The sequence below is a fragment of the Prosopis cineraria genome, unplaced genomic scaffold, assembly GCF_029017545.1.
Source record: "Prosopis cineraria cultivar Desert tree isolate PC_DT_omini unplaced genomic scaffold, ASM2901754v1 PC13, whole genome shotgun sequence".
Classification (NCBI taxonomy): Eukaryota; Viridiplantae; Streptophyta; class Magnoliopsida; order Fabales; family Fabaceae; genus Prosopis; species Prosopis cineraria.
The window spans coordinates 37,385,947-37,405,231 of NW_026555344.1; the positions used below are offsets into that span (position 1 = coordinate 37,385,947).

The 19,285-nt window shown below is 32.9% G+C and overlaps 2 protein-coding genes across 7 annotated transcripts; one reads left to right on the top strand and one right to left on the bottom strand.

Moving 5' to 3' along the window:
• The first annotated feature begins 2,467 nt into the window (after window positions 1-2,467).
• On the top strand, window positions 2,468-12,821 carry LOC129291468 (uncharacterized). Of its 6 annotated transcripts, XM_054928830.1 has the most exons (24): window positions 2,476-2,944; window positions 3,335-3,406; window positions 4,611-4,654; window positions 4,761-4,872; window positions 4,999-5,070; window positions 5,517-5,579; window positions 5,748-5,825; window positions 5,922-6,014; window positions 6,214-6,333; window positions 6,501-6,587; window positions 6,755-6,964; window positions 7,081-7,128; window positions 7,486-7,740; window positions 8,200-8,306; window positions 8,891-9,135; window positions 9,589-9,657; window positions 9,779-9,843; window positions 9,949-10,118; window positions 10,247-10,325; window positions 10,574-10,829; window positions 11,303-11,348; window positions 11,835-11,943; window positions 12,141-12,203; window positions 12,482-12,821. In XM_054928830.1, the coding sequence occupies exons 1-24, from the start codon at window positions 2,606-2,608 to the stop codon at window positions 12,560-12,562; spliced, it is 2,883 nt and encodes a 960-aa protein (XP_054784805.1). In that variant the 5' UTR covers window positions 2,476-2,605; the 3' UTR covers window positions 12,563-12,821. The 6 variants fall into 6 exon arrangements, 4 of the variants coding, with proteins under 4 accessions (XP_054784807.1, XP_054784808.1, XP_054784805.1 ...); XM_054928831.1 differs by lacking the exon at window positions 2,476-2,944 and having other exon boundaries at window positions 3,338-3,406; window positions 4,761-4,852; XR_008588685.1 differs by lacking the exons at window positions 11,303-11,348; window positions 11,835-11,943; window positions 12,141-12,203; window positions 12,482-12,821 and having other exon boundaries at window positions 2,469-2,944; window positions 9,949-10,138; window positions 10,574-10,633.
• Window positions 12,822-17,920: 5,099 nt separating this feature from the next.
• On the bottom strand, window positions 17,921-18,744 carry LOC129290249 (senescence associated gene 20-like). The gene has a single exon (XM_054926971.1). It carries the CDS (start codon window positions 18,705-18,707, stop codon window positions 18,165-18,167), a length of 543 nt encoding a protein of 180 aa, XP_054782946.1. The 5' UTR covers window positions 18,708-18,744; the 3' UTR covers window positions 17,921-18,164.
• Window positions 18,745-19,285: the final 541 nt, after the last annotated feature.

Consider the following 19,285-nt stretch of genomic DNA (forward strand, 5'->3'; position numbering starts at 1 on the left):
CGTCGGCAAGCACTTGATAATATTTTCGTGGGGTGGCGAGTCCACTTTCGTTAAATAATGTATTATGATAATAATTCGAGTTGAAAGATGTGCTGGGAATGGCGTCTTTGTTACATGGGGGAATTGTTATTGCCCGAGTTTTGTATGCATGTGCCCATGGCGTGTGTAAAGCAAAATTACATAATCTCTCTCCTCTCGTAGTTCACTCTTTCTTTAAGCTTTTGTGATATTCCCTAGTGCCAAAACTAATTTAAAACTCATTAATTCTGTTTAAAATGGAGGTTTTAATCACTATCGTTTGTTAATTAGTTACCAACAAGTGTTAGTTCTAATAAAAAAGGGTTATAATACTTAAACTTGAACTTTTAAAATTGAGTCTTTGCAAATGAAGAAATTTTATCTGAGGGAACTATCCCTAATTGGAATTAAAAATTCTTGATGATCTAACAATATTGGCTGTCACACACAAATTTAAAGGGGAGGGTTGGGATACATTATTTTTTATTTTGAAGGAAATACCTGGATTTTGCAAATCAAAGGGATGACTCTGCTAGACAAGCAAAATCAGAAGGACTAGTTGAGAAAGTATGTCTTTTTTTTTTTTTTTTTTTTAATTAAAGGTCAAGCACTAGTTGCTTGAATTTATAAGCGACATTAAACTTTTGACTTCCTACTTATTGAGGAGCATGCATGTCACTAAATTATAAAGTAATTGATAGAAAGTGTATCTTTTATTCTCTCCAACTCTAAAGAGGATTATTTTATATTAATAGAGTATTTTTAATAGTGGATTCACTCTATGGTGGAAGTATGTAAATGCATCCCCCACTACGAAAAAAAAAAATATATAATCAAGGTACGTAGATTTTATAACTTCACACTTTTTATTCTTCATATTTTATGCCTTTTGGATTAAATAAAAAAATTTGGATTCAAAATTTTATTAAATATATAATATTTTAATAATCAAAATAAGAAATGAAGAGCATATTATATATAAGATCATATAAAGTGATGGTCAATCTACTTATATTTTTATAATTTAATTTTAGTCCTAAAATAATTATTATGTTTTTGAAAAATTATTAATTTTTAAACTAAATTATCTCATTACCCTGCCTTTGAAACCTGGCTCTGCCATCAAGGATGTTCCTCGTTGGGGAAAATAATTAAGCTAGACTGTGGAGTTCAGCTCAAGCCATCTCCTTACTTCTGCGCTTAATGTGACATGCATAAAGAAACATTTGACTTAGGGAAATGCTCATTGGCAGGACAAATAATTCCATCATTGAAGATGTTGCTGCTATGCAACGTTTCTCCCCCAGTTCATTGTTTTCTGCTCTCAAAAAGACTATTTATTCTGCCATTAGTTTCTCTCGCTGGACTTTACCTCTACTTTCTACTTTAACTTTTATTTGTTAATATAATACTTGTTTTTCCTAAAAAGAAAGTTAAAAAAAAAATTGGATGGGAGGTGAATATATTTTATTCAAACATTAATTAAAAAACCAGTTGTAATTTTGATACAACTTTCATTAAAATAGTCCTCGGTTCAATGTATGAAGAGCTGGCCTAGATCGAGTTAAGCGAATAAGACAGAATATAAACCTCATTCATAGTTTCATCTATACTTTAATGATTGGAATCTGTCGTTAATATAAGCTCCAGCATCATCGGCAAACAAAAATGTCATTTTTTTTATGGTTCTTGGGACCTTTTTGCCGTCGGAATACTATTTTTCAAGGTACTGAAAACCGGACCGGTCATTGAACCGGCCAAACTCAGGGGTCAGGGGTCATGGGTTCAACCGGGGGTCAAACCGGAGTCAGATCGGTCATAATAAAATAATATAATTTAAATAAAAAATGTATTAATTCTCAATACGTTCATACATATCCAAATCTTAATATCTCATATAACATATAACAATAATTCTAACAATAATAAAGTATAACAACATTTCTATATTTTTTTAAAATAAGGTTAACTAAATGATAAAAAAATTTCAATGAGTTAAAATAATAGAAATAAAAATTTATTTTAAAATAAAAGATAATAAATGAAAGTGATATATTTTAAAAATTATTTAATTAAATAATTCAAATTAAAAAATAATATAATATAATATATATTTATACTTTTTGATTTCTTTTTACTTGTTTCATCCCCTTATCTGACATAAGTATATTTTTTTTACCCTATGACTCATATTGACCTATCATTAATCATTATCATGTTAAAAATAAATATATATCTTAATTAATCATTATTATTTTTTTTAAATTTCAACCCGCCCAACCCGCCTGAACCGAGGGGTTGGGCGGGTTAATCCGGGTTAATCCCGGGTCATCCGGGTTAACTGAAAATAAAAAGAAAAAGAAAACCGGACCGACACATGACCGGGTCACCGATTCACCGGTCGGACCGGCCGGTCCGGTCCGGTTTTAAAAACAATGCTATTTTCTACTCCACTGCTGCGCACGGCAACAATCTTCTTCTTCCACTCACTCTTCTTCACTATAATACTCCTCCCCCTCCTCCTGATTGCTCTCTTTCTCTGAACCTCCTCGTTTTCTTCTCTTCCTTAGCATAGCTTTCCTCTCATATGGCGTCCATTTCTCAAATTTCCAACCTTGCTTCGTTGCTCCGCAGTTGGAACACGAGGGATGAGTCAAGAACTATTTTTGATGCTAGAGTGTCATTCGCACGCCCTCTTGAACTCTCTAATTTGAGCCAGAATCTAATTCGATGTTGCGGAAAGCGATCGTTTATGTCTGGACCTCCTCGTGCCTCTACAGAAGTGGTTGATGATCTAATTCTTGAGAAGGAAGAAGCAGGGGAGGAGAAAGACAGGGTCTTGAGGGTTGGTCTTGTGTGCGGTGGTCCTTCTGCAGAGCGTGGGATTTCTCTCAATTCGGCGAGATCAGTTCTTGATCACATACAGGTTGTAGTTTGCTCTGTAGTTGCAGGAGAATTCTGCAATGTTATGCGGTGGAAACTCCTAAAGTTGCTTTGTTATTTCTATGGTTTTATGTAACGGTTAAATAAATTAAAGAGAAAAGCTAGACTCAGAATCAAGTTCAATTCTCGATAAATGAATAGAAAGGGTCTTATAATTCCGGCAACGTAGCTTTAAAGAAACAAAACTGCAAGTAGTTGTGCCTTTGTATTCAGATTTTAAAAAGATATCAAAGCTGGCGGAGGTCAATAGGCATTGATTCATTTTTTTTTTAATACACAGTAGGCGTTGATTCTTCATGTCCATGAACTAATATTGTGGACAGCTTAAAGGCAATTTCTATCTTTTTAACATATACTTTGTGTTATCTGACAGGGAGATGATTTGCACGTGAATTGCTATTATATAGATTGCAATCTCAAGGCACATGTTATATCCTCTGCTCAGGTTCGTACTGTGTATGCATTTTGAAAATGATGTGATTTTCTATCTTAATTCTGAACTACGGATTGCACTATGTTATAGGGCATATCTAGCTACTTTTTTTCCTTCTTTTTTTGTGGCCAAACCTGAAAACTATGCGGTCAACACTGAATATGACTAATCACTGATGGGTAAGTCAACTGGGGTCTGGGGTTCACAATTACTGATAATGTCATAATTCTGTTTTATCATTAGCCTGAGGTAACATGCATTTCAATCAGAGTAGGTTCTTCATTGGAATTTCTCTCAGGAGTTCAGACAATTTATTTTTCTTAAAATTTACTAAAAATGCTATTTTACATTTTGAGGTAAAATTAGCAAAAATATAGGCAAAAGTCTAAATGAAACAGTTTTTATTTAGAGGTCTCAAGTTTTTGATCTAGCATGTTCGTCTCTGTCCATCAATCTTTCCTAGGGTATGCCTGTTAGACGCTGCAACATTCTACTACTTTGATATAGATAGTTGAAGATGAAATCTGGGCCAGTGGATGGCTCTAAGAGTCCGAATCCATAGCTTGTTAGAGGAACACGATGTTCAGAACCTCTGGAAGTTCACCTCTAGATGGTCTTAATTAGAGAAAATTAATTGAATCTTTTGTGGTGTAGCATTGTTATTATTAGGTATTATTCAATTCGTGGTCCGGAATTGTTTATTAGCATTCTTAATCAATATTTATTTGTCCCTCATTTTTCCCAAAAAAAAAAAGGAAGTTTTATGATGAAACTGAAAAATGTCTTGTTTCCAGCGCATAAAACTAACTGAAAATGAATTTTGGCGGTGACATTTGGCTTGAGGATTTTTCAGCTTCTCCTATTAGGTTGTTTATATCTATTTCTCTTGTAAAAGAAATAGCAGTACGTTAGTCTTGTTTCATTGCATTTTATGCTCCAAGTTCTTTTCTTCTTTCAGTTGAGCAAGTTTTGGGTGTATGAACTTTCTATCTTGTTTGTTGAAAGGTTCATGGTGTTTCTCCAACAATCTTCTACTGGCTTCACCACATTCTAGGTTAATTAATGACCAGAAGTGGCATCAATAGGCATCTAATAACTTCAACTGGGGATTCATGAAATGAAAATCAGAAATCGTGCAAGTTGTTTTACCCATTTAAGCTTGCTAATTTTTCATGTCTTGCAAAGGATGGCAATCGCTTATGTATCTTTCTTGCAGGTATATTCAAACACTCCAGCAGACTTTGATTTCAAGCTTGAAAGGTGAATATGCCATGCAATTTTGAAGTATTGAATATCTTTTCATACACAAAAACAAGTGTTGAATTGCATTCATCTTTTAATATGATCTGATTGTTAATTCATGCAGCCTTGCCCAAAGTTTCCAGAATTTATCTGACTTTGCCAAGCATCTAGCTACAGCTGTGGACATAGTGTTTCCAGTTATACATGGTCAATTTGGTGAGGACGGTGGCATTCAGGTGTAGCATAGTAAAGCTCTTGATAACCAATGTTCTAACTGAAATATGCATTTTCATGGCAATTTCTCCTAGGCTACTCAAACTTGTTGGAATATGAATTATTTTTTCAATGTGATGAACTTCCAGGAACTACTGGAACAGTGTAATGTTCCATTTGTTGGCACGGGATCAAATGAATGCCGTCATGCATTTGACAAGGTAAAGACATGTGTAATTTGTTGTATTTATCATAAATCCTTTGCTGTGCACTGTTAGAGGATGGCAAAAAAAAATTTTATTTTAAAAATTAGCAATGTTTTCCCAGTTCACATATTAGATTTTATGCATTCCGTTACTGTTGTTCACTAAAGAGAAAGCACTTGATGTCTTAGTCCAAGCCACTACTTATGCTTGCAAACTTAATTTAACATTTGGATTATGAACAGATGTATACTTTGTCATATAAAAGTTTCATGCTAGTTGTGGTATGTGAGCAAATCATCAGAAAAATCATTCAGAGGAGCTTCCATAGCTTAAGACATACTCAGATAATTTTATATTCAGCTAGATCACTTTTCTTTAATATTTTAGTGATTACTTACTAGTTATTTATTAGTGTGGCTCTGCTTCTGACTCCAGTAATTTCCTTTTAAAATTATTGGCAGTATGAAGCATCTTTACTGCTCCGCAAACATGGATTTATAACAATACCCAGTTTCTTAGTTCAGGTATTGAAAGTTTTTGTCAATATTATGTTTTTTTTAGCATCCATGTCCATGTGGTGTCGTATTATAGTGGCATCCCATATCTAGTAACAGGCTTTGTGTTTCTAGGTCACAATACCAATTTCCCCCTTTACGTGCTATTGAATTTTCTGATATTATGATGGAAATCAGGGATATGAAACAAACAAGTTGGATCTATCTGAATGGTTTGAAAGAAACCAGCTGGACCCAAACCAAGGGAAAGTTGTGGTAAGGCACTTGATTTGGTGATCACTTGAGATCTATTGTTAAGTCATTGCTAAGCAATTTATTATGATTATAGACGTTCAAATCTGTTCTCCATAGGTAAAACCAACTAGAGGAGGGTCAAGCATTGGTGTTAGAGTTGCTTATGGTGTGGCTGATTCTATTGTCAAAGCCAATGAAATCATGTCAGAGGTACTTTTCATCAATTTAAAACTTGCCTGCGAGAGGATATTTTAAAATAAGGGGCAATTAATGTGGAAACAAAGCAAAGAGAATGAATATTGAAGAAAATTAAGGTTGTATGCAGGTTGCCTAAAATTATGGTCAGTGATTGATAACTTACAACATGCTTCTACATTAATTCATTTTTCATTTGTTTTGAATGCTATAGGGTATTGATGATAAAGTCCTCATTGAAACATTTCTTGAAGGGGGGAGTGAATTTACAGCCATTGTCCTTGATGTGGGATCTGGTTCAGATTGCCATCCTGTTTCACTACTTCCAACTGAGGTAAGTGTGGTCCTTTTACTTATAAAATGTCTATTTATTCAATTCTTTCTTAATGCATTATGAATCTAATTGGAATGACATCATCGATATTGGTCATCCCAGTTGCAATTATTTTGTGCATAATGAATATTTTTGTGTAACAATAATGATGTAGTTTAGATGAACAGGTAGAACTTCAATTCCGTGGTGCAACTGATGTGAAAGAGAAGGATGCAATATTTAATTACCGAAGGAAGTATCTCCCAACCCAACAGGTCAGTTATAGTATTTATGTGTTACACGCACAAATGATGAACATACATCTTCTGATTGAGATTGACATATGAAGTGATTGATTCTTGGATTTCCTGTGTAATATGTAATTAGTTTCAACCTGTGCCTGTTTTTCTTCTTAGTTGGATGAAGCATTTATTATGCACAGGTTGCTTATCACACTCCTCCTAGGTTTTCTTTGGAGGTAATTGACAATATTCGTAAAGGGGCCTCCGCATTATTCCAACAGCTTCACCTTCAAGATTTTGCACGTATTGATGGATGGTTCTTGCCTAGTTCATGTTGTAAATTATCATCTTCAGAAAGTGGGTTTGGAAGGACTGAATCTGGTACCATAGTATTTACTGATATTAATCTGGTGAGTTTTTTTTTTTTTTTCATGTCTACGTTTTTTGTTCTTTCTTTTTTTTTTTGTGTGTAGAGGAAAAATGCATAAAACTCATTGCTTGATATTGAAATCATTGAATGTATCAGATAAGCGGTATGGAACAAACCAGTTTTCTATTTCAGCAGGCTTCTAAGGTACCTATTGATGTGTCTGCTTTAACTTTCTTCTTGTTCTAAATACTCAAGATTCCTATTCATCATGTCTGTGACTGTTTACATACATAACAAACTTCTTAGTCCTTTTCATGGCCATTATGTCATATTTATCTCAAGTTAAATACAGCTTTAACAGCCCCTGTTTTGTCTGTGAAGTGTGAACTATCACCCCCTCATTGGGTGACTATATGTGTTGCTTTGAGAAACAGAATTTTGATAGAACCATGAAATGAACCAGTAAAATCCCTTACAGATGATAAATTGACTATTTATTCTTCCTTGTAATAGTGTATGTATAATTCTTTAGCTTCCTTAAAATACTGTCTGTGTTTACAGGTTGGTTTTTCTCATACGAATATCCTTAGGAGCATTATTCATCATGCTTGCTTGCGGTTCCCAAATATTGCATCAGTCAACGGTATAACAGCTCATATGCCAAAAGGATCTAAATCCTCAAAACTTAATAAATCATCACCTCATTGTGAAGGAGCTCGAAAAGTTTTTGTGATTTTTGGAGGAGATACATCAGAACGGCAAGTATCCCTTATGAGTGGTACAAATGTTTGGCTCAATTTGCAAGCTTTTAATGATGTAAGTATCCATGATTAGCATTCCTTCAATCGTCGTTTTGCAGTCTACATGCTGAAGCTTATTTTTGTACTCTGTTTTAATTTTTTTTTTCTTGTACATTTTTTAAAAAAAATAATGAACTATCGAATTTGAGATTCTTAAGCACAAACTGTTCATGTATATTTTAGACCTTATGAACCATCATGTAAAGTAATACAGAAAATATAGCAAAGTTCTAGATTTATTTCTAGATATTTCTCTCTCTGTTTTTTTTTTTTTTGGGAGAAAGGGGGCATGGATTTGTATTGAAGGAGAAATGCTTTTATAAATGTGATGATTAGGTTTATATGGATTCTAGCAGTCCAATCTATCCTCAGGATTACATCTTCGTCTTTGCCAATGACTAAAGTAAGAACTGTTGTATTCTTTGAACTTCGGCTTCAGCATTTACATCTGAGATTGCAATAATTGTTCTTACAGCTTGAGGTAATTCCATGTCTACTTTCTCCAACAAGGGAATATGAATCAATAGTAGATTTGGAAAAGAAGGTCGATGATGTAAAGAATAGAACAATTTGGTCATTACCGTAAGTATTGATCCCTTCTTCCCCTTTAAATAATGGACAGAACACAATCATTTTTTATTTCTTAATATGCATAGGAGAACAGCTCATTATTCCAGAGATTTCACTTTGTTGTTCTTGAGCTAATAAAGTAATAATAGGCACCAAGAGAAGAGTCTATATTTGCTTGTTGAACATTTTACTCGGGTGCATGTTCTCTCTTAAGGCTAATGCTACTTTCACAAGAATCACAACAGTTAAAGGCCACATTTGCTAGATGAATTGGTACACGTAAATCTAGTGGGGTCTGCATCCATGTTCTGTGAAAAGAGGTTCTGGTAGAACAAGTTGGATCCACTTTTAAACATGTAGTGATGAAGGCCGGGTGCCAACTGCAAAGTATTCTGGAAGTGGCATCACTCTTAAACTATTTTTTGCCCGAGCAAGTGAATAATTCATTTTCGTTAAAATTAGCAACTAAAATTTGAAACTTCTTCAACTATCCTAACGTTCCAGTTTACAAGAAAAGTTTTCATTTAATGTGACAAGCGATCATATCTTGCTAATATATTAAGAATGATGTAATTCAAAAATAATTTTGTGTACAGTTATTCTATTGTGCTTCGGCATACTACTGAGGAGGTCCTAGCTGCATGCTTAGAAGCTAATGAACCAGAAAGAGTTGCACTTACGTCTGACTTAAGGAAGATAGTGATGAATGATCTTATGGAAGGATTGAAGGGTCATAGTTGGTTTACAGGGTTTGATATTGATGACGAATTGCCTACTAGATTTTCATTGGGGCAGTGGATCAAGCTGGCCAAGGAAGTCCAGGCAACAATTTTCATTGCAGGTACTCATTATAATAGTGCATTTTTTTAGACATTATTTTCTTTTTCTATACATGAGAAAAGGCATTAGCAATCACCATCTGTATGTTGCTGGGGATGCTCGTACATGGAGTGAGTTGTCCTTGTCAACATGGTGTCTGCTTTATGCATCAGCTTGTTACATAGGCCTTCTTGGTTAACCCTTTTTAGTTAACAAGATGCCTTTATTCCTTCTAATATTTGTTAAGAAGTTTAAAAAAGCAAAGACATTAGGTGTTCTTTAAAGATTCCCCAGTGGTACTGACAGAATTGGAGATTAGGCCAGGTTAGCTTGTAGTTTTCAAACCATTCTATGTTATAAAAATTTGTGTCGTTGTTTTCTAAAGTAAAAGGTGTAGGAGCACAACTTTTGAGAATTTCAGGATTTATATAAATTGAGTGTGTATATTTTTACGAAGTAAGTTTTTTACATGTAGTGCATGGAGGCATTGGGGAAGATGGTACACTTCAATCCTTGTTGGATGCCGAAGGTGTTCCTTATACAGGTTTGTTCATTGTTCAATTTTCCAAAGTTGGTATGCATGACTATTAGATACAAGTTAAACTACTAATTTGTTTTCATATTTTCAAATTTTTCTAATTTTCCCGTTTTATCTTCTAATGAAGGCCCTGGCGCAATGGCGTCACAGATTTGCATGGACAAAGTTGCAACTTCTCTTGCTTTAAAACATGTATGTTTCCCTAAATCATATTTACTTTTCCTAGCTGAATAACTCGATTTCTCTTACTTTTCCCAGTTTGACATGTTTTTTACTATAATGGCCCATTATAAAAAGCTTGGAAATTTAGGAGTTCTTACCATAAATAAGGAAGTGAGGGGAAAATCTGAACTTCTTAATAAGCCTACGGATGATATATGGCATGAGCTGACCTCAAAGCTGCAGTGTGAAACTGTGTGTGTCAAGCCAGCAAAAGATGGTTGCTCAACTGGGGTTGCAAGATTATGGTAGATTGTATGCCTTGCTAGTAGCTCATTTTCATATTATTCAGTGATTTGAATGTTTCAAATATTGCCTCTGATTCCTTTCTTAAAAAGCAATTCTATTTTTTTTCATATTCTTTTTGTTTATACAGTTGTTCCAAGGATCTTGCAGTGTATGTAAAAGCAGTGCTGGACTGTCTTCTAAGGATTCCTGCTAATAGCTTATCAAAGGTATGGCACTAGGAACAATGATATCCAGTTATAAAGGTTCTCATTTTATGAGAAATTTGTGAAGGAGAGGGATAGTAAAATACCGAATTAATGATGTACCCTTGCTATGAGATCATTTTTCTGCCTTCCTATTCTCAACCTTACCTGAGAGATTATTGCTACAAATGTAATCCTTGCTTTGACATTGCACATGAACTCTTCATTTTTATATTAAATGACATTTTATCTCTCTTTTTCTTGGTGTTCAGGCACATGCTATGATTGAGATGCCAAACCCTCCTCCCGAGGTTTTGATCTTTGAACCTTTCATAGAGACTGATGAAATAGTGGTCACATCCAAAGATAAGAATAAGACTGGGCGCAACCTAATGTGGAAAGGGCACAGTAGATGGGTGGAAATAACAGTTGGTGTTATAGGCAAACGTGGCTCAATGCACTCTTTAAGCCCTAGTGTCACTGTCAAGGAAACTGGTGACATTTTGTCACTAGAGGAAAAATTCCAAGGTTGGTCCCCTCAATCTTGCCTGGAAGTCCAAGGGTAAAAATTTCAAGGCTAAGTTCCAGCTGTGCTGTCTTTGTAATGAATAGTCTGTATGATTTAAATTTAAATTCAACCACGCTTGTAAATATTGGATAGCCTAAGTTCCTAAGAGAACTTACAACAAGGTAAAATATGTAATGCTTGTGCGCATCAGAAACTACAGCACAATGATAAACGTTACATTCATGCTCCAATGTAATATTGGAGCTAGGGATATGTAAAAATATAAACATCAAATCATTCTAAGCGGCATTTATATCATTTTTTCCCTTTACATGTTTGTTGTTGTTTTCCCCTCTTTCTCTTATGTTGGTATCGTTTTCGGTTTTTGGGGTGGAACAGGTTGGGGTTCTGCTCATCTGCCTTTATTTCTTACTTTGGTTTATTTTTTATGACCGGTACTGTTTACAATGGCTCATCGAATATTGTCTGTCAGGTGGGACAGGAATCAATCTGACTCCACCTCCCTTGTCAATCATGAGGTAAGGAGACACTGCATCTCTTCATGGCTCAGAATTCTTGTTTACCTTCTTTAAAGACCATCACTAGTTTTTTCATTGGTAGTCAAATGTCATAATTAACTCCGAGTAAAGCCTTTTTCTCGTTACAAATGGGTTCTGTAAAGTTAAACTTAGAAGCATTGTGCTCTTAAATAAATTTCTTACGCGTGCTATTAGGGTTGATATCTTCAACCTAAGAACTAATTACAATGCCTTAAATGGCCGTGAAAGGTATAATTGAAAATTGGAAGCATATGTCCAATTGTACATCTGATAATACTGATATCTTATATTTTGTTTACCATATTTATTATTCGATAAGCTAGATTAACGTCTCTCCCTTACATATCATACATTGATGCACTGAAAATTCTTATTTTACCTGGATAATTGAATTTATCACTGGTTTGTTGAATCTTCGTTGCTAGAGATTTGCTTGGATAATATCTGCTTCATTCTCTATTGTAGCGAAGCAGCTTTGAAAACGTGCAAGCAGAATATTGAACTCATTGCAAACACCCTACAATTAGAAGGGTTTTCACGCATTGATGCATTTGTCAATGTTGACAGTGGGCAGGTTTGTTGATCTCCTATTCTCTATTGATCTCATGTATCATTGATTCCTTCCCAAACTCAGGTCAGACATGTCACTTGAAATGTAATGAAGCAGTATCAACGTCTATGCTGAAATAACAGACTTGAGGTGACATTGAGGAGTCATTTCTGTCTTAGCAACTTATCTTCTTACTCTGTGATCATTTTCATGACTTGTAGGTTTTGATCATAGAGGTGAATACTGTGCCTGGAATGACACCTTCCACTGTTCTGATTCATCAGGTGAGTTCTTGCAGTTCTGATTCATTTCTTAAGGCTTGCCCCACCTAACGGCTTGAGGGAGATAAAGTGTGAAACCACAGTTTTGATATCTTCAGAATTATTTCTGTGTATGAAGGATTAGGAAACCTTGTGTCAAACAGAAGGAGATAAATGAAATCCAACAAGGAGATCTATGTAAACATAAAAGCCATCTTAAATCAGGAACTGGAACATACAAACCCATTAATCCAATTCATCTGATCATTCTAACTGATCAAGTCTTTCAATACTTATGTCAGGCACTAGCAGAGAATCCTCCTATGTATCCTCACCAGTTCTTCCGCAAGCTGCTTGATTTGGCATCTGAAAGGTCCACATAAGAATTTCTGCATTGTTCTTGTCAAAAATGATTGGTAGCTGTTAATGTGTGTATTGTGTAGTAAAGATAACTATTCAAGCTTTTAACATTGTTGGTCTGGTGTGGATGATGTCAATTTGTAAAAATCAAAAGTCCATGATGGTAGTTTGATCTATGGACAATAAATGCCTAACTGGTGCCATCTTGAGCTGGAGTGTTGGCTGTCTTTTAGGTAATTTAGATGTGAAGTCAATAATACAATGTCAAGGGTTGTGAAAATTTTTCTAAGGTGTTATTTTAAAAATGAAAAAGGAAAAAAAGAGAACCTACAACAAATACCTACAAATTTTTATCTAAGGTATGTGTTTGAGGTTAAAACGGAAGGGAAGGGAGGGGAGTAAAAGGTTTGGTTATAGTTTTTCCTTTGATTGAAGTTACATTCTTGATCCTACTTATAAGATCATACTTACAAGACTCTTTCCAATATTTAACGAAATATTTAAGAAGAATCACATCAAAAAATTTATTCACAGATGAAGATCAATATAAAATAAATTATTATTAAAATGAAAACATGAATATGTTTTTTCTTGAATGGAACTTATTATTAGTTCTTGTATGCAAATAAGTTTTTTGTTAGGTTTTTAGATGTGATTTTTTCAAATATATTTGTGACTCATTTAACAAAAATGCCCTTTTTTTTTTACTTGGCTTAAATAATGGCTTTTTCATTTCCTTTTCGCACTTTCCTCAATCTTCTATAGTTTTATACTAATGAAAGGGTAAATTTGGGAAGTTATAAAAATTTATGACATTTAAATATATCTAATTTCTTTAATCTCATGAAAGTGGTTAACTAGGCTTCATAATAAGAATTTGGGGGGGGGGGATGAATTAAGAAGGGGTGATGGAGGATTTTCAATTAGCTTTTAAAATTATGAGAAAATGATAATAAAATTTCATCAAAATATATAAAGGGAGAATGACAAATAAGAATATTGTAAGAATATAAATGTCAAACTGAGATTTTTTGATACTGATGTTTGTAAATTTCAATACTCTTTCTATCATGTTTTAATATTGAAGTTCCTAATTTAATATTAACATTCTTACAAAGTCTTTACTTGTCATTTTCTCTATATATGAATAACAATCAAGTCCCTAATAATATCATAATTTCTCTAGAATCTCTAGGTGCCTTTCTAACATTAATAATTTTAAGTTAAATGATTAAATTGACTCTTGTTTAAAATAAAAAAAATAATGGGTTTTCATTTTTCATTCAATTTTTATGATTCACAGAATAAAACTTGTGATTATTAAACAAAAATTATAATTGGTTATTTTCAGAACTTGAACTTCAATAATAAAAGAGACTTTACGTAAAAAGTTATAATTTTTTATTCAATTCTTGTGATTTATAGAACAAAATTTGAAATTCATTATTTTCAAAAGTTGGACTTCAATGATAAAAGAATTTTCACCTGAGAAGTGATTTTTTTGCAATTCAAAAAATTAAAGTTATGATTATTTAAATAAAAGTTGTGATTGTGACTAGTTATTTTCAAAACTTATTTATAAATCATAAAATAAATTTCATATGAAAAGTTATGATTTCTTATTTAATTTTCGCGATTAACAAAAAAACAAGTTGTAATTGTTTAAATAAAAGTTGTGATTGAGAGAATGGAGCTAGACATGCTATTTTTATTTTAAACAAAGGACAATATAATCATTTAATCTAAAATCATTAATGTCAGAAAAATCTTAAGGACTTTAAAAAAATTATAATATTTCAAAGAATTTGATTGTCATTTTAGTGATATTTTATTGTAATTTTTTAAAAATTATTATTTCATAATACTCTCTCAATCTTATTTCTCAAATGGAGAGAAGAGAATATTTTGGTTTTATTTATAAGACATGTCATTAACTTTTTATTACAAGTTTCTCCTTTTACTACTAATTAAATATTGATAAGAGGTAGTACTCCCTTCGATTCATGATATATGGCATTGTTAACTACTTTGCGATTATAAAAAAAAAAGTTCAATCTTTTAAAAAATTGTATATATTTTCAATTATACTCTCAATAAACTATTTTCTAAAAACAATAACAAAAGAAGTAGGGGTATAATTGAAAAAAATTATAATAACTACCCAATACCCTATATTTTGGATCAAGCAAATCTTCTAGAAAATGTTTTATATTGTGATCCATAAAAAATTTTTATTAAAATATGTATATTTAATAAAAACAAAATTAAAAACTTATTAAATAGTTAGATAGGATAATAGTTAGTTTTAAATGAAGCATATTAAAAATGAATTATAAATAAGGCATATGGGAGTAGTAATTAATTTCTTTTCCCCTCCAAACTTTGAAGCATTAATGGATTATCCTAAATATTGTCCTTCACGGAAACCGACAAGTGTTAATGAGCCAAGACATAGCACCCACAAACTCCTCTTTTTTCAAGAATTTAGTTGGTCATCCTCAGATTGCATAATTAATTAAATAATTTTAAAATTGTTCAATTTGTATAAGCTTTAATTAATATTCAAATGAGATCCTTTGCATCGTCAAGTGTATTAAATTACATGTAATTTAAAATTTAACAATGAATAAATAGTAATTAAACAGTAAGTCATCAATTTTTAGTAGATATCTAGATGTCGACATTGCATTGTTTCTCTAATTATTACTCAAAGCTCAATGCCTTCTACAAATTTTAACATTTTACGGATGCTTTTTAGCTAAGATTCAAATAACGCATGTTTTTCGTCTTTTATATGAAATGTAAAATAAATAAATAAATAAGTTAATTCATGGTTATGGAAGTGTTACGAGAACCAAATCAGATCAAATTGGCCAATTTGACTAGTTAAACCAAGAATTGGTCCCAAGTTCAATCCAATCATGATAAAAAAAACTATCACATTCGAGAATCGGTCAAGAGTTGACTAAACTGGTCTCAAATTTGTCAAAACCAAATGAATTTGTGTGAAAATTGGTTAAATTGATCTTGTTTTTTTTTAAAATTTAAATGCACATTTATAAATCATAATTTATACATATTTATATCCAATAAACATTGATAAATGAACGAATATGCAAGAAATATGTGTGTGTGTATATATATATATGTATTTTAAAGTTATAGATTATAAATTATGAAATAAGTATATATAATTTTTTGGATAATGATGGAATATAGATGGATATTACATTTTTATTTTATATTATTTTGTTTGAAATTTAAAATTCATTTTTATTAGTAGATGTAATTATTTTTTTATTTAAGCATATATTATTTAAAATATATCAATTTATTTATAACTGATTGAAATGCGATTTAGATTACAATCCAACTTGAACCAATACCTTGACCAATTTAATGACCGATTCAATTTTTTTAATATTGGTTCATGGTTTATGTTGATACATTTAATATTTAATTTAATATTAATAAGTTGTCAATTTATCATCAATAACTGTGAACAATACAGAAAAGGGATCTAGATTCTCTGAGTATCCCAAATCCTCTTACTTAGTGGGTGTGGACACTGCAACAGTAAAATTATATTTCATCAAAGCTTGAAAATTTATGCTTGACTAGAAATAAATGAAACAGGAGTTAGAGTGTGGTTTTATGATAATACATCTCAATCATTTCTCTAGAGCCGTATGAATCGTTGGATTAAGATTAAAAAAAAAAAAACATAGTAAAAGATGGAATTGTGATTTGGTGTACATTATATTCTCTTTGTATCTTATGCCATTATTTTCAGCAATCATTCAATTAAACCGATGATATGTATATATATATATATATATATTCAGATTTGAAACACTTACCAAATCCATATTTACCAAAAAGATATACGAAGATGTATCATCGCTTATACCAATTGTTAGAACATTTCGTGCGGTGTTGAAGACAGCAAAAAGTGAGCATTTTTATAGTATTGGTCATGAGGATTCACTCTGCCTCTTATATACTAGGAGGGTTGTTCTTGTATCCGGCCGGCTTTTAAATAAAATAAAAAATAAAAAAAATTGACCAATGGCTTTAGAATTTACATCAAAATATCCCAAGCTAGTTACTTGATTAATAGTTTATCTTTATTTCTACTTACATCCTGACAATTATAGTATATTACGTGCAAATTTTACATCAGTCGGAGTATAAAACACTGCGCTGTTTATTCCATGTATTCTATTAACTTAATTGTTAATTATAGAGTCATATGACGGAGTTATTCACTATATAATATATAAGATCAATTTTTTTTTTTGTATTGTTGTTGTTAGGAATGAGGAGCAGCCGCCACGGAAGAGAGAAGAAAAACAAACTGTTAGATTGTCTAAATATAAGTGCATCTGATTAAGATGATGTAGAAAGTTTTACATCAGATAAAGTTGAACTTAATAATTATATCATAAATACCACAATAGAAGTTACATTTTAAAAATACCTCTTGGTCCAAAATATAAGATATTGAGTAAATATTATGTTTTTTTATTTATACCTTTGCTTTTTACATTCTTTATCTTTAAATGTTCTATATTTAATTTAAAAACCATGGACACATGTTAGTAGGAACTCTAAAATAGCATAAATGAAAATATATGAACATTTTTAGGAAGTCAAAGTTTCAAATAACATTTTTTTTTATAAACATTGAATTAGTTAATAATAACGCATATTGAGATCTAGAGAAAGAAATATATAATAAAAAGAGATGATCCATAAACTTAAATTTTAAAACTTTGAATTAAGATGTAATATCTTTTCATTGATCTTGCTCATTTATCTTCTTCATCCGTTTCTGGTCACTCCCCCCATTCTTAACAATGATGATGATAACAGGCGACAGCAGGCTAAATGATTAAAGTTGCAAGTAAGATCAAACCTTTTTTTTTTTAAATCAACAAAAATGCTTCGTAAATCATACCATGAGGTCACGAATGCTAAGTCTTATCTTTTATTTTCCATATAGTGTGTGTGTGTGTGTGTAGAAACACGCACATAGTTTTTTCAATCAAGCTCAGTGATACTTCTTAGTGCATTTGACTTTTAACCATCTCAATGTATAGAAAATTTTTCCTTTTTTTTTTATTTTTGGTCAATCCCGTTATTTCAAAGTATGTTGGGATAAATGTCGGCTAGGATCTTCGAAACTAAGAAAGCTAGTTCATGAAATGACTCACTTGCCACAGATAACCCAAGAAAGGCCCTTCCAAAACTCGGTCTAGAAGTAGGAAACAAAGAAAATGAAGGCAAATTTAAAAAGCAAAAACAAAAACAAAAAACAAAAAAACAAGAAGATATATTCCATGTATTTTAATATATGGTAAATGCTTCTTCAAGCTTCTTTAATTTATTCTTCACTGTTTTTCTCTCTTTTTCTGGCCCAGTTATTATTAATTAAGTTTTCTCAAATTTATTTTGTCCAACACTTGACGATTTGACCCACATGCCAAATAAAGTACTGAGCCACTATGCTTCTCACAATTTGTCGAGTTTTTGAACTACGCGGTGATTATGCTTAGTACACGGAAATATGAATACACGGCCAATTAATCCAAACATGAATTTTTATATATTTATGTTTTGTGGCTAAATGGCTAAGAGTAGTCCCGGAAGTGATCGGCGATAGAGATCACGAGGCTGACTCTGCCACAACGTCATCTTCTCCGCTTGCCTCTGATCTTCTTCCACCCACGGCGCCGCAGCCGGAGCAGCCGTCAGATCCCTCACCACCAGCCACGTGTTGAAGTACTCTCTGAACTTTGTGATCAGCCCATTCTTCAACGTCCAAACGTGCACCCAATATGCCTGTCCCTCCCACCCCTCCGTGATAACGCAGTCGCCGATCGCCGTCACGCTCCTCGGCTCAAACCGGAATCCGGCCTTGTTGGGGACCGTCTCGCCGGTCAGAATCCTCATCATGTGCTGTCTTCCCGGTGGACCATGGAACCAATACTCCAGATCACTTGCTATCAACAGGGCCACTTTGTCCATGTGACCTTGTCCCAACAACGCCTTGTACAGTGCCTCCACCGTTGCCCTGTTCTGCACTGCCACTTCCAGCTTCTGGTCCGTCTCCGGCGCCGCCTTCACCGCCGGAGTTGTCAGCTCCACATCGCCTTCGGCTGGCATTCTCGGGCTGTGATTATTAGGAAGTCGACCGCCTGCTTTTTTTGGTGCATGGCATGGTGGAGAAGTGCTTTCATTGGACACATTTATAGGAATTAATGGGAGGACTGTGTCAAAGAATGCATAGACGATCAAGATTGATTTGTCCATGAGATTGGAGATCGGACGGTGCAGATTGGCTCCTATGTCTAGTGAAATGACAAAGTAAGGTAAAACCTCCGAATAAAAGAATAATAAAACTAAAGATTATTATAAAGCTCCCCGAATTCATGAGGAGATAACGATGTCTAACTTGCAGACTTATGTGCAAACCAAACATGGGAATACCCAGTAGGTATAAATTCATCTTGTCACGGTATTTCGAAAACAACCAAAAAAAATGTAACGAAAAATATTTATCATCACATTTTTAATTAAATAATAATAATTTATATATTCTTTAAGTTGATGGAATATTTTAGGTAGAATTACTACTATAAATCAACAAGCGCTTGGCTTGTATTAATTTAATTAGAGATTTTGAATTTTAAAAATATAGCAGCAATTTACTTGATATGGATTGGTTGGAGTTTTGACTTCGG